The 11309-nt window shown below is 37.9% G+C and overlaps 1 protein-coding gene across 1 annotated transcript in view; it reads right to left on the bottom strand.

The window, feature by feature from the left end:
- Positions 1–3297: 3297 nt before the first annotated feature.
- Positions 3298–11309, bottom strand: part of LOC149231421 (P-loop containing nucleoside triphosphate hydrolases superfamily protein) — a 128324-nt gene continuing 120312 nt past the window's right edge. Inside the window, exons 13-15 of the mRNA XM_089381635.1 lie at positions 3928–4133; positions 3755–3847; positions 3298–3635 (exon numbers count right to left, since the gene is read on the bottom strand). Of these exons, the coding sequence (XP_089237761.1) occupies positions 3456–3635; positions 3755–3847; positions 3928–4133 (479 nt within the window). The 3' untranslated portion in view covers positions 3298–3455. The remainder of the gene's footprint in view (positions 3636–3754; positions 3848–3927; positions 4134–11309) is intronic.

Here is an 11309-nt window from a genome sequence, read left to right as displayed (position 1 = left end):
CCCGAAGATCTGTAACTTGATGGCCACTGAAATACATTTGTTTGACATCTTTTCATTTGTGATGCCTATTTATTTGGACTGAAGTGGAATATTAGTTGTTGTTCACTGCTGTAATTAAAATTTTTGGATCAGTGTTGAGGCTAAAAATTGCTTGGGATTAGATCTAGAACCCTCAAGTAATTGAGGTGAAATCACTTTAAGAAACCTATTGCAAGAGATAAGAAACTGACCCGTCACCCTACTATAACTTCCTTTCCATACATGACCCCATATGTTATACCACCACTTTCTTGTACCACCACTATTTTTGTATTTGTTCTTTCATGATGTGTGACAAATTGGAACGGGCTCTTGAGATTACGAAGGCCCCTTTGCAAATTCTCCCAATATTCTTGAAGGAAATTTAATTTTATAATTTCATCGCCATCATCTTCTACCTAACTATTTGTTATTATTTCAATTTCAGAATCAGATTGAGAGCTATTGTATCTAATCATTGCAATCATGGCAGTGTCAAAAATGTTGCAAAATTTGTCTGCCCCAAACATAAATACTACTGAATCTATAACTAAAACCTTCAGAATTAAAACAGTAAACAAAAAATCAATTCATTCATGCCCACAGGTGTGTGCTCTAGCAGCAAGCTGCAACATAATCCAGTTTAATATTAATGCCTCAGCACAACAAACCCAAGTGGGTGCAAGTGAGACCAGATACAAGTCCTTTGACAGCATAGAAATGCCTCTCATAGGGCCACAGCTTAGCCAAAAGGATTCTTTAATAAGTATTCCCCGAAAGAAAAACATTCTAAGAAATAAAGAAACAGATTTTTAGCATTTAATTACCTTCCCAAGCTTAAGAAATCACCTCCAGCAATTCGTAATGGTATTTGTATGAAATCTAGCCACAGTTCATATGAGGAATGGTAAAAATTAAAGCCTTTTATTTTAGTACAATGTAAAATCTTACCTACATTAGGTTTATCATATCAAAGAGCAGAATGAGACCCATGCAGCTTGAGATTAAGGGTGACCTCTCCCATACAAGTCTAACAGATCTCTCCTCCTAGGGGGTGATCTGTAGGTTCAAAAAATTATGCCCTTCGGCAGAGGACTTCAAGCAGAGAGTCAAGCACTCCTAGGAAAATCTGGTCACAAGGATTAGCATGTTTATTACTATGCCAGGCCATCTAAGTCAAATGACACGAGGACACAAGACACGGAGGACACATAAACATGAGTAAGTATGAGTATTCGACACGAGGGACATGTTTTATATATATATATATATATATATATATATATATATATATATAATACTAAAAGATAATGTCTGATTCATATAGATATATGAATCATGATGATATCTATTTAGTATACACTATTTACTATTTTGTGATTTACTAGTTAGTTTATTAATTTACTACATCAATGATATACACAGTTCAATGTTCATTGTTCATGTTATAATTTCTGTTAATAACTTCAAACAAGTTCAATCATGTTCAAACTTCACATAAGGTAGTTTATAAATTTATATTTGTTCAAACTTCACTATTGACCATAGCATTAATCGAGCTTTCCCTCCCTTTACACCTCGAAGGTGTTGTGAGGAGTGAGCAGATGACAGGGAGCTGGGCTTTTTATTTCAACACACGATCTATATGTGGTCACTGGTCATAAAATGTGGTCACTAGTGTATAATAAAGTTAAGTTTCATAGCTATAACACAGTTTACAGGAAATTTAAGTGCTCCAAACTCTCAGCAAAGCACACGAACTCTCGTCCACTGCATCTCCAGGTCTAGGTCGATGTGAAGTTGTGAACTGTGCTCACAATGTGAAGTTGTGAGTATTGTGCTCGAATCTGATGGAATTTCTCACACTACACAACAAATTTGATTTTGGCAATGAGCAAACTCAACTTCAGCGGCGAACAATAACAAAAATAAACCATGTTGCAGGGTTTAAAAGTCACTTTTCATGGGACACGTGTCCTAAGAGCCAAAAATGTTATGGCATGTTTTCGCCACGTCCAAAATGCGTGTCTCGATTGGAGGACACGAAGAAAAACGTTATCAACACGTTTTAGGGCACATTTCATGTCCCTGGGGGACGTGTCCTGTGACTTAGCAGGCCATTCACCTATATTTCTTATCAGTCAGCAGAAGCTAAAATTTTCAGATTTTCAGGGCAGACCTTGGTTCTGGGGGAGAACACAGTCCTCTGCATGGAACTCTAGCAACCAAATTTCAAAACCGCTATTGAAGTTCTTGGATCAGTTTCAGTTTGGGTTAAACTCCAAACCTCCCACTTCACTTTTGGGATGAGGAACTACCTGAGTATTGGCAATAGCTTTGAGAAATTCCTCTATCACAATCCGACGACCTACTTTCCTGTGCCAAAATATTCATGGAAATGGAAATCCCCAAAGGACTTTCAAAGATATCACAATCAATTTGGACGATATCTCCCAGAAACAATTTTAGGACACAAAATTGTGAATTTTTGTTACAGGGTATTGCCCTAAATAACACAACCTCCTCGTATCGTTCAGAACAATACACCTCAGAGGAAGGGAATCGAAAGAGAAACTTTTCTCATTCCTCAAGTGAAGAGGATACAAATGCCGCAAAGGTAGGTGAAAAAAACCAAAAATAGGATGAACTTTATGAAATAAACCCGGTAAAGATAAAACTGCAGAAGCAGAGACATCATGGACATTTGAAGAAACAAAGGATTGAATCCCGTGCCACAAGCCAAATTTTGCCTTTAGGACAAGGCAAAAGTTTGTCCAAAGTAACACATGGCAATCTTCCCGCAAAGGAATCCGAGGAAGGGGACAATGTGACAATTTCAAAATTCTCAGTAAACATCCAAACAAGACACAAAAAAGATAGAAAAAGAGCAGTAATAAAAAATGAGTTTTTTATATTTTTCTTTGCTAGAGGAATCAGCAACTAGGCCGGTCTCATACTCGTGTGACATGGGGTCGATTCCAACTGCTACCACTCTAAACCCTACATGCACTGCCCCACCCCCGTGAACAGCACATAAGTTAGGCATCCAGGGGAATTGAACACAGGTCTTTCATCACTCACAATACATTTTCACGGGCTTGCCAAGTGAGCTACCACTGCAGGGGCAAGCTTTCTATCATTTTAAAAAATACAAAAATAATGAATAATAAAACTGCTTTAAGCATATACAATCTATTTTCATGCGTGATTTTGATAAATTCTCTTGTTTCGCTCAAAATAAACATATCAAAAAGAAAAAACTCAATACCCAATCAAAAAAAAAAATTTCCTATTTCAGATATAGTACTTTCTCAAACTCTATAAAGTGAAAAGAAAATGCATGGGGGACAAACAAGTTGATAGGGGATATTTTACAATAGTAATATGAAAAATATAATGTTACATTTGCAGTCAATCGTCCGATACATTTTCCCTTGTTACTCATCGTCCTCCTCCATTCCACCAATACGATGGCGTCTTCTATCAAATACAGCTCGAAATGACTCTTGTTCAGCTCTAAGCTGGTCAAGAAGTTTTGTGTTTCTTTTTGACTCTCCACCAGAGTTACTCCCATGCATGGAATAATTTCTCTCTTCCTCTGGCAATGGATTTGACACCTGCACCATATAATCTGTTATAAAGATGGCTGCAAACTAAAAAAAATGACCTTATTCTAGTTGAAGAGAAGACTGGAAATGAATGCCCTTGGGGCATCACAAGAAAACTATCCTTGTACCTCATTGTAACCAGCACCAGGTCCAATAATGAGAGCACGCTTATTCTGAGGAACACAGCCTATTGAAAACCCTTTATCACTGCCCACATCACCCTGCAGTTCAGTATAAGTTTAGAAGATATACTTTAAAGTTTAAACAGTATTGAAACTGTGTTCTAGATGAACTTACACACCTGGTCAGCCCAACGAACACATCTATCGCCTTTGCCATAAGCTTGCATTAATCCAGACAGTGCATTGCCATCAACCTTTTCAGGTTCTTTGGCATTAGTGTTGTCATCATCGTGGTCATCAGACCACTTGCTCCTTGTCAAATCCTTCACTTCAGAGCTGGGATCAGATATTTCAGATCCCCATCTGTCACCGTGGTTAGGTTGACCTACGTAACGTGTAAATAGTAAAGATTAGTACTTAAAACAGAAGTAATGTGCACCCACATAAATAGAGAAGAACAAAGATAGCATATAAAACAACAATAAAACAAGATAACCCAGGCAAGGCAAAACAATGCTAAATCTAAGCAAAGAAAGTCAATCAGGCCATTTATTTTATTGATTGAAAACATGACAACTAGCTGGTGAGATTCTACTCATAATTTAATGAAAAAGTAGTTATCTCCATGCTTCCATGAAAGAAAACTGCATCATGCTAATAATTGGTAGAGAAGTAAACCCTAGCATTATCAAAAATTCAAAATATCGAATGATTGTCAACAGTTAATAAGAGAGTGAATGTCAGACAACATTTCTCATAAAGTAACATCAAAACAAACTAGCAAACCTACATGAGGTAGCTTAGTAAGTATTCTGATACAAGAATCACAGAGTAATACTAAATTCTACCATTAAGATGTCTCAGTAGTTATAAGATAGGAATTATCACTCACAAATAGAAGAACATAATTCACATTCAGATATATTAGAAATAGAATAGAACCAAATCCCTCAAAATACAAGATATGATGTGAGAACCACATACAACCGACAGAAAATTTCCAATTAGGGATGGAATTTGCTCTGTCAAAGGGACTCTAACGTGCAAGCCCATACACCACCTTCAAATTCCATGCACAAGCAACCCCAATTGAAGGTGTCATAGCCAATCCTATCTCACTACAAAATTATCAAACTACCTTTGAAATAACCAGCAGAAATTGATGGTGAACTGTCCAGTGTCTATTATGGGTGAGGATGAACTTTCCTCATCTGCTCAGCAACTTTCATGATTCATCATTTCGTTGGTTACATCCAAAGTTGTCGAATTAAATCTAGGAGTACACATTACTAGAAAGATCTTTGTAGTAGATGTAATGCAAAGCTTGACTTTTATATGTGGCAGTATGGCTTTTGACCAGAACTTCCAATACCTTCAGAACTATGCATTCAAAAATTTAACCTCGTCCCCTCCTTCCTATTCAGAGAGATTTCCAAAACGTTTTTCCAGAAACCCCTCACATAACATTCCTGACTATTTTCTCATTTTGTAGAAACAGTGCTTCAATATTTCTCAACCAAGGTTTCAAAATCCAATTCACTAACAATTCCACTAATCAAAAACTGTATCCACCTTAAACAGGCTCACTTATGAAACTTGAAAACCACTTCAAACTTAAAACTAAAGAAACAGTAACAAATACGACCAGTTTCTTATGAGCCTACCAAATTGCCATACATGATGGCGTTTGTACATTGATTTTCGTTTGAGATTAGAAATTGATGGACAATCCATTGGACCTAAAGGTTGAATTGATACATGGGTATGCAGTACTGGTTTTGTATCATCAAAAACTGGATACACCATAACTGGGATCTGGGTAGTATCAAATTCATGCACAGAATATCATCAAAAATTGAATACACCAGAAATGGGATATGGGCAGTAACAAATCCATGCATAAAATTACGGGAAATTTCAAATTTGATAGGTTTGAAAGAAAAGTATCTCCATTCTCTACTACCTTATGAGCCAACACCCACGGGAAAAATAGTCAACACCACTACCAATATTTCATAACAGCAACCCGCAACTGCAAGATGCTTTCCTCCAAGATGAGAATTCTTGACCAAGTGCAAAACAATTGTCCAGAGTTGAAAAATTGGCTGTCCCATAGAAGATAAAATTTATACCACAATAATAAATTGAAAAAAAGTAGTAAAACAAAAAAAAAAATTATGTAACCAAAAAAAAAAGTCTTAACTGAAAATCACTTTCCACACTTGGAACTCTCTAAACACAATGAAGATGTGAAACAAGTAAAAAGAGATTACAGGCATGACTTTAATACACTGCTCTCAGCATTGGCTAAGGTTAGAAGGTCTTAAGGCTGTTCCTTTCACCTGTTTTATTATATTTTAAGTTTTTTCAATGTTCCACCAACTTTCCAGGGTGTGGGGATGTGGGAGAAATGAAACATGTCAGGGGATTGTGTGGAGACAACCCCCAAATTTTAGCGAGTGTGCTGGGTGATGTCAAGGTTCTTGGCATAGGGGATCCCAGCTCTAAAATTGTAAAAAAATAGAAAACTGAAGATAGGAAACATAAATGATGCATCCAATTGTATTGGATCAATCATCATTATAATTTGGGAATGATACACACAGGATTCATCAATCACCATTGTATTTCACATTGAATTATAAATCCACATTCAAGATACATTGATCAGTGACAAGTAAACATCAAATAAGTTGTAACAAAATAGCATAAAATTATTCAAATTCAAGAGAGCACTGGGTACACACTTAAACAGTAAATAATAAAGAGTCAAATGGTCAATCCAATCCTTCCTGCTCATCTATCTGTGCATCCCCTGGATCCACATCCCAACGAGACACTGGTCCCCTCTGGTACTCTATTGTTTTCCTGTGTGCATTATGTAGGGCACTATGCACCGCAACTAGCTTCATTACTCTCCTAGAGGCAAGTCTATTCCTCTTTGAAGAGTCAAATGGTCAATCCAATCCTTCCTGCTCATCTATCTGTGCATCCCCTGGATCCACATCCCAACGAGTCACTGGTCCCCTCTGGTACTCTACTGTTTTCCTGTGTGCATTATGTAGGGCACCATGCACCGCAACTAGCTTCATTACTCTCCTAGAGGCAAGTCTATTCCTCTTTGAAGAGTCAATGAACCTATATGTGGACCGATTCTTCTCTATCACAGAGGAATTAAGAATCTGAGACAACACGTGAATAACAAGATGTTGGAGCTTTAGAGCATCCTCCAACAAATTGGGGTATCCTGGCCTACATCCCCACTATCTTCCTCTGCATAGAGATTGTTGAAGACGCCCATGAGATTTACAGTTGAAAATATTTTCTCCAAGTGTTCAAAGCAAATGTCTCTTCATAAGCGACATAACCTTGGAAGCCTATATATAGGAGGGAACTCCACCTCCTAGAGACACAATTTATTCTCTCATCAAGTGAGCAAAGAAGAAGAAGAAAGAGGCTAGGCGAAGGAAGGAGGACGAAGATCAAATCTCATGGGCCTTCATAATGTCTCTTCATAATTGATGCCTTTTTGTTGAGAGAAGCCCCTACCCACAATTTTTTTTACTTTTTTATACTTTTAACACAAATTTCAGCGGTAAGTTGGTGCTCCCAGACATCCTGCATTTAGAGGGCAAGCACCCAGGTATTCTGTTAAATTGTGGGGCAGCTTCGGGAAGAATTTCCCTTGATTACCAAAGATGAGATTCAAAATTAAAATTGGCATAAATTTGTATTTTGAAAATATGAATTAAAATTAACAAATGTCTCCTGCCATCAATATTCAAAAGTCAACTTTAATCTTTGGAGGAAAAAGTGTTTGTGAAATTCAAATTTTTCAAGGTCAGTTTCAAGGTCTCATGTCGGCTTCCTCCAAGGAATGTGACCCTTCGACAATAGCAAATAACTATAAATTCCCGATTGATTTTATTTCAAAGTGCAATTCGCATGACATGTTTTCAACAGACTTTCTCTTTGTAATTTCGCAAGGGTTAAGATTTGCCTCAGGGTCCTGCCCTATGTTTTCTGGTCGGCATATATGACTTTGCACTTATGATCACGGTCTCAAATCGCTTCACTATATTTAATATGGATTTGGCATGGGTTTGATCTTGTGTTGTCTGACACATTCTTGGCATCACTGTTCAGATTAGTTATATGGCATCTCTGTGTTTGTTTACGTGGCATCTCTGTATCGGTATATATGTCTACTCTTTGCTGCGCTTGGCATCTTCCCATGGCACCTCTGTTATTCGCACTATGGTATCTCTGCTGCCCACTCTATGATACCTCTGATATGGTAGAGTTGTTGTTCGCTCTATGGCTCCACAGTTGCATTATATGTATGGATCCCTGTTGACATCACTTGTATGGATCTTTGTTACATTTATTGATGACACCTTTGCATTGTATATCATTCTGAGTTATACAGGCATTGATTTGTTCATTCACAGTTGGTTCTCAGCAGTGGCATATGACCCTTGGCAGTGTCATATGGTTGTATCTTTTGGCTGCAGTTCTTAGCACAGTGATCTCTGTCCAGCAGCATCATATATATTGATGGTTCCAGTATAGTTCTCACAACAGTATGATATCTATAGCTCCTTTGCACAGTCATCACAGCATTGCAGTTGTATTTCAGTTTCACAGTGGTATGTTTGAAATCACCGTTGTATGGCATCATAGTTCCTCACTAATGTTATAATGACTCTATGGAGAGTTATTGATGAATCTTGTTCACAAACGAAGTTGTGAACAAGACTTGCAAGGGTTTCTGAGCAGATGTTTGTTCTTTGTATCTCTCTGTTGAACTTTCAATGACAATCTAATAGAAGAAGAATTTGGAAGGGTTTTCCCCCTTTGTGGGTTTTTGCCCTGGTCTCTGACCAAATCTGCGTCTCTTGTGCATGCTTTTCTTCTTATGTTCTTTAATATTCTGCTGTTATGATGATGTCATTGTTCTTTCTATATAATTTCCAGTGACGTTTAAATACTATGGGGTGAATATAATGAAATGCAATTATCTAAAGCAAAAAACAATGTGGGTCTCAAAAACTTAACATGTTCCCCCCATGTGCAAAACATCCCCCACTTTAAACAAAATGTTTGACCCTTTATTTGACCCTGTTGACATCACTTGTATGGATCTTTGCTACATTTATTGACGGCACCTTTGAATTATATATCATTCTGGGTTATACATGCATCGATTTGGTTATACAGGCATCGATTTGCTCATTCACAGTTGGTTCTCAGCAGTGGCATATGACCCTTGGCAGTGTCATATGGTTGTAGCTTTTGGCTGCGGTTCTTAGCACAGTGACCTCTGTCCAGCAGCATCATATATATTGATGGTTTCAGTATAGTACTCACAACAGTATGATATCTATAGCTCCTTTGCACAGTCATCACAGCATCGCAGTTGTATTTTAGTTTCACAGTGGTATGTTTGAAATCACCATTGTATGGCATCATAGTTCCTCACTAATGTTATAATGACTATATGGAGAGTTATTGATTAATCTTCTTCACAAGCAAAATTGTGAACAAGACTTGCAACGGTTTCTGAGCAGATGTTTGTTCTTTGTATCTCTCTGTTGAAATTTCAATGACAATCTAACAGAAGAAGAATTTGGAAGCGTTTTCCCCCTTTGTGGGTTTTTGCCCTGGTCTCTGACCAAATCTCTGTCTCTTGTGCATGCTTTTCTTCTTATGTTCTTTAATATTCTGCTGTTATGATGATGTCATTGTTCTTTCTATATAATTTCCAGTGATGTTTAAATACTATGGAGTGAATATAATGAAATGCAATTATCTAAAGCAAAGAACAATGCAGGTCTCAAAAACTTAACATGTTCCCCCCACATGAAAAACAAACCCCACTTTAAACAAAATGTTTGACCCTTTATTTCGCCTTTTGGGGAACATAGAAAAACATTTCACCAAACTGTGGAGGCACGTCCCAAATCCTAGGGAGCATGCCCCCATATGCCACTAGTTCTTTCAGAGAACAGCCATCAGTCACCTCTGGGGCGTACCGAAAATTGAGAAGAGAGTTGATGCCAGATGGCTCATCTGGATTTGAGAGGAAAGCCCCTGCTTAGGAGTGTCCACCCTGACAGGGCTCATCACATCCATCTTCCATGTTGAAATTCCAATGCAAATAATTTTTAATTGTGTTAAGCATAAATTTAAGTTGATGTTCAACTCAGAAACATTTCTCATCCAAGCAATGGGGCATATCCATGAACTCCAAACAATTTCCAACCAACGTTGCACCAAGTTTCCAGTATGTGGGGATGCATAACAAGCACATCTGAAGAAAAATCCAAAATTCAGGGGACACGATGGTGCATCACTGGTATACCCTGTCATGGGGGACCCTACCCCATATATAGAAAAATATGCCAACTAGAAATGGACTTTTCCAATTGATGGTTAATGATTAATAACAAATACTGCATCACAAACAAATTACATTTCACAAGCACACTGTAAGTTATTATTTACAACAGCAACTAGGTCCCATCAGCTTAATAAACGGCATCCACTAATGCACTTAACATGGGTGGGAAAGAACTAAATTTCATTGTTTTTCCAGTCACTAAAGCCCTGGCAAACAGGGTCAACTTGAAGTACTTTGTCTGATAGGAGATTATCCCGGGTACATCCTAAAGGTACCCAGGATGCTGGATACGTCAAGGAAATGCATCTGTGTATGTCACTGTCCCATTTTTTGACAACCCCAGTAAACAAAGAAGTCAAATATGGATGGGGACATCCCTAGCTGCATCACAAGGTACCCAGTATACCAGGTACTAGGACATCCCCAATGTCCCTTTTAAGGAGTTTCAGAAGGAAACATGCCAGGTTGATCACTGCTTTAACTATGGCCCAAGTCCTTGGAACATGCCGCTACCTTTAGCATGTATCTACTGTGAAATTTCCTTAATTTCAGCAACCGGAATTCAATCTTCTACGTACTGGAGTTTATTTGTCTTTGAGAAATTTAATTGCGGAAAATAATGATTAATTCACTACTGCAATCTTCACAAATAAATACAGGAACTGAGAAATAATGCACACACACAAAATAATTGACACCTGTATTTTTGGACAAATTATCTCTGGCAAAACTCCAATGTGGGGAAAAATCAATTCTGCAAATGAGGGTTTTATTATTAATTCTTCAGCAAAATTGAGAAATACAATCAGCTTGCCCCTCAATGGCAAAGCTCTGACATACAATATCTCCACTGGAAAAATCAATCTGGAAACCAAAGTTTCCTTCTGCAAAATTAACTCAGCCTCAGTGCAATCTGCACTCCCTGCCTACTACACACACTTGCTAAACTGGAAATGTGTATGGCCCTCTCTGGAACTTGCACTGCCTCTGAAAATCAGCTTTGGCAATGATCTTTGCCTCCTACAAATCTAATAAGCAACTCGCACTTCCTCCAGCACCTATCTCCGGCAACTGGAAATCAATCTGCTGCCCAGCTCTGCACACTGGCTAATTCGCACTGCCTAGTACAGCCTCGCTGCAGAATAATTCAGCCTCCCT

Source organism: Pinus tabuliformis, chromosome J (assembly GCF_031772625.1).
Source record: "Pinus tabuliformis cultivar Carrire ecotype Pingquan chromosome J, CPIR1, whole genome shotgun sequence".
Classification (NCBI taxonomy): domain Eukaryota; kingdom Viridiplantae; phylum Streptophyta; class Pinopsida; order Pinales; family Pinaceae; genus Pinus; species Pinus tabuliformis.
The sequence above is the reverse complement of the archived record's forward strand: the minus strand, read 5'-3'. Positions and strand labels throughout refer to the sequence as shown.